Source organism: Geospiza fortis, unplaced genomic scaffold (assembly GCF_000277835.1).
Source record: "Geospiza fortis unplaced genomic scaffold, GeoFor_1.0 scaffold27, whole genome shotgun sequence".
Lineage (NCBI taxonomy): Eukaryota > Metazoa > Chordata > Aves > Passeriformes > Thraupidae > Geospiza > Geospiza fortis.
The window spans coordinates 3,355,457-3,359,923 of NW_005054329.1; the positions used below are offsets into that span (position 1 = coordinate 3,355,457).

General features: G+C 44.4%; 1 protein-coding gene across 1 annotated transcript in view; it reads right to left on the bottom strand.

Annotated features, from left to right (window-relative positions):
- Positions 1-3,553, bottom strand: part of WDR5 (WD repeat domain 5) — a 9,890-nt gene extending 6,337 nt beyond the window's left edge. The window contains exons 1-4 of the mRNA XM_005421257.2: positions 3,359-3,553; positions 2,424-2,532; positions 1,085-1,158; positions 103-192 (exon numbers count right to left, since the gene is read on the bottom strand). Coding sequence (XP_005421314.1) covers positions 103-192; positions 1,085-1,158; positions 2,424-2,532; positions 3,359-3,439 — 354 coding nt within the window. The 5' untranslated portion in view covers positions 3,440-3,553. The remainder of the gene's footprint in view (positions 1-102; positions 193-1,084; positions 1,159-2,423; positions 2,533-3,358) is intronic.
- Positions 3,554-4,467: the final 914 nt, after the last annotated feature.

A 4,467-nucleotide genomic window follows, 5' to 3' on the forward strand; every position in this document is an offset into this window, starting at 1 on the left:
TCCTCACAGCCCATCCACCACCTTGTTACAAGCAGGAACACAAGTGAAGAAGCCAATGGTGGAGAAAAATGAAGGTAAATAAATAATAATTCCTGCCCTTACCGAGCTTACATCCCATATTTTGAGAGTTTTGTCATCAGAGGCAGAGACAAGGAGGTTGGAATCTGATGACCAAGCAACATCAGAGATCCCCTAAAACAAAGGAAAACAATTCTCTTCTCAGCTCTGTTTGTTCAGCCACACAGAAAAGTGAAAAACACAAGACTGCAGATTACATTCCCAACTGAAGCTTGAATGAAAATTCAGCCCTGAGAGTCAGGAATTCAGTGATTTTGCTGGGCTAAGAGCTCCTCTGGCAGAATTTTAAGCTGAGCCACATACTCTGAGAACATCAGCAGCTTGTTCACACAGTTCTTACTGTGGCCACCAAAACCCTTTGTTGGAATTCCTAAATAGAATGCTCATAAATTAATCTGAGTAAATGGCTTTTCTTCATGACAAATGGCTGCTGTCCAAGTCCCCAGAGGCTGGAGAAGATTCCAGTAGTTTTTCTTTTAATAAATCTTCATTTTTGCTCATGAAACTTCAGCATGTAAAAACTTAAAAAAAAAAAAAAAAGGAAAACCAAAGAGCTTGGAAGTTTTGTGTTTTCTTAAGAACTATGCAGAGTGAGTAAGTGTTGCGTTTATGTAGCAAACCCACAAGAAAAATTCAATTTCCTTAAAAGGCAAGTGTTTTGTTCCTTATACAAAGGAAAGATGGAACAGGACACAGTGTCAGAATTCACAGGGATTTTCACCCAGGAATGCTCTGCCCCATGTCTGAGGTGGCTTCTCCTGCAATTCAGGGGACACAAGAAGCAGGGTGGGCACTGGGAGTGCAGCCTGCACTCCATCCATATTCCCAGCCTGCCCCAATATTAATCCAGCAATTCCAGGACTATATAAACAAAAAACTACAAAGTAAGACTGAAGAATAAACCTTCTTCACAGGTAGAACTAACCAAGAATGGAAATTTGTGAATGAGGAAAAGCAAGCAAAATTCTTCCCAGGTAAATTCCCACAGTAATCACCTGATACTTACCAGCTTATGACCAGATATTGTTTTTTCAAACTTGCCATCATATGCTCCCCAAATTTTAATGAGTTTGTCAGCAGCTGGAAAAGAATGTGCCAGTTCAGAGGTTAATTAACAGCACTAGCAGAGCTGTCCCTCCCAGGTGAAAGGAAATAAGTTAATTCTGTCTCTGGGCAGTTCTCCCTCCCCAGGCAGACCTCAGGGAAGAAGGTGATTTTGAGTTGGTGAAGAACAGCTTCCTACACTGCACTCTGCAGCAGCTGAGGTTACATAAGCTGCCTGGAATGCAGAAACACTCCAGCAGCTTTAGTTTCTCTCCTGACAACTTGGGTTTCTACTTTTGTTTTAGATTGCCAGTGGTAAAAGTAGTGCTGGTTCACGGGAATGCTTGAAAGGCTTTTGCCCCAAAAAGAACAATAATTACACCACAAGCTGGACTGAATGGATGCCTGCAGAAACCCAAACATATTATCCATGGTAACTTGCAAAGCAAGCCAGAGAAAAAAGTTGCTATTTGCCAGATATAGAGTTTGGAAAACATTTTCAGGGGAAAGGGGAGGGGGACTCTGATGGGGACACTGTAAGAATGATTTATATGGCACAGTGCACTGGTTTTATTGAGGTTGTTTGCAGTTAAGTCAAAGCCCCAAGCCATTCCCATGTCTGGAAGATGTTGCAGTGACCCTCACTGTCATATTCAACATTTCCAACTGCCCTTTCCTTACACATGGATTCTCTCTGGATCACTGACAGTCACAGAAGCAGATTTTCAGGGCAAAGCTGTCAAGCAGTGCTGAACACCAAAGAAACCCTCAGGAAATACCAAAGCTGACAGAAAGGAGACTTGTTCTATCACTTAAGAGAGCAAGCACTGAAACACTATTTATAACAACCTTCTGCACTTCACTGGGGCAATCAGAGCTCTGACTGCCAAGCACCACAGGCACACAGGACAGAGCATGTGTATCCAACTCTGCACCTTCCTTATTTCCCACAGGGAAGTTTTGCCTGCAGATATTGTGCACAAAGTTTAATTTAAATGTTTACTTCTAGTGATACAGAAAAGCACAAGGGTTTCCTCTGCACAGGAGAGAATCCTGTGCTGGTTTTTGCCCATTTGCTCAGTCAGGAAAGCTGAGCAGGTGAGGGCTCTCCTGGCAATGCAAGGACCCAGTGCTCAAAGTAACAGAACTACAAGCAAATTATCTCACAGAATACTAACTTTGGTATTACTCTTTTAAGAAAAACCATGTCATGACATGGCATGCCTGATGGAGGCTCAGACAAGCCCTTCTTCAAGGCCCACTTCTGTGTTTGAAATGAGACAAAAGCAAGCAATACTTACAGGAGCTGGCAAGCCACTCTCCATTAGGACTAAACTTGACTGATGACACTGCCTTTGTGTGTCCTGCTAACGTGAACTTGAGAGCATAGTTTGGCTTTACTGGGGCAGGCTGTAAGAGAAAGATGCATGAATGAGTTAAATTCCAAATTGAGTATCTCAGTGGCCAGCTCTGATCAGCACAGGGGAATGGACCATGTGGAGGCTCACCACAACAGATTCCAGCATTAAATCACATTTACATTCCCATTCCCCTCCAAATTCAGAAAAAATCAAACACCCTTTCAGTCTGGGGCCTCACTGTTCCAAGCACAACACCAAGTCACCCCTGAAGTAAATTCCATCCAAGCCAGCAACAAACGAGTGAGAATAATCCAACAGCCCAACCACAAAGTGCCTGGCACTTCCAAGTGACACTCTTGATATTGATCTGTGCAGTGCTTCCAAATGTTTGCATCTTCACCCTGATCATGAATTAAACCACAGGCCAATTCCTCCATGCCCCTAAAATCCCACTTTTACCTTTTGAAAAGGCTTCATGGTTAGACAATAACAACTCCTTTGAGCACCTCCAGGCTTCAATGCACCTGAGTAACTGTTTCCCCACTGCACAACTAGAGATTCACCAATTCTCCAGCCACCTCCAGGCATCCCAAGGGTACAAACAAACAGCCTTTGTCATGATCAAAATGACAAGAAGTATTTCACTAGTAAGAACTTCCCCAAAACTAATAAAAGAACACTTAGCACTACAGCAGATCTGCACTCCATCCACTTTTCCCATAAAATCCTCAGCATGAGGCAACAGCAGAAGCAGCCACAGGGAAAAGATCTTAATTTACAGGAGAATTCAAATCCCTGATTCTGGTCAGGCTGCTGAGTGTTCAGGTAATTCCAGGTGTTTTGTACAGGGATATTTTTTGGGGCCCCACACACACCTTGCTCTGATTGGTCGAGGAGGAAGGAGTAGATTGTGTTTTGGTGGATTCTGCATCTGGCTTCTTTTCTTCTGTTGCCATGGTTCTGGAGCTGGCAAATGAGACTTATGGGTGCTTGAAGGGGAGAATGAATGTGCTGCTTCAAAAGGCAGCTCTTGCCACTGAGAGGAGAACCACACTGAAAGGAAAACCTGGAAGAAAAACAAAATATTCTCATTAGCTGTCAAAAAGGTTCTCAGCATGCACAAGAGTGAGATTGGTCAAAGTGCAGGTTGCCAGAAACCAGTATGAAAACCCCTATTTATTATCTGTTGAGCAACACAGCAGTATTTTAGGCCTTCAGACCTACTTATGTGCAAGACCAAGAACTCAAGCCACAGCCTTTGATCACTCCTTGGAAAGCTTTTTCTAAACACAAGTACAGCACAATAGCTTTGAGGTGTGGCAGGGTTTTCACATCACAGACCCCAAAGCACTTGTACCAAGTACTCAGCACAGGGTAAATACAGTAGTTTGTATGGAACATGGAAGGGACAGTCCAAGGCCTTGCTATTTTAATTTATTAAAGTAGAGAATATGAGATGATAATGAACACAAAAAATAACTGCCATTTGCAAGACCTGACTAGATTCCTTTCACCTCAGAATGTGAATATTTTGGTGTCATATTTCCCTGCTGAAAGGTCCGAGCACCAAACCACCCCGTTCTCCACCCGAGACTCCCCCCTGACTGGCAGCAGCCTTGGATCAGCCTCTCCACACTCGCTTTCTGTAACAAGACCTGATGGAGTGCAGTGCCAGGATTCCGTAATCGGGGCTGATGCTGCAGAGGGAACAAACCTCCACTGCAGCTCAGCCACATTTCAGCTCGGGAACAGAATCACCCCCGGCTCACACTGTCAGGATTTGCCTGCTAAGTGCATTTGCCACCTCGCAGCTCCTTTTGCTGCTGGCAGCACATTGGGGAACGAGAGCGTTTGCTCCCAGGATCCACTGGCATTCCAAGCATCTCCTTCCCGAGATAACCAGTTGCCTGCCGGCTGTGCTGGGTGTGGGGAGATCCCAGAATCCCAGAATGAGCCGGGTTGGAAGGGAGCACAGCAGGCTCAT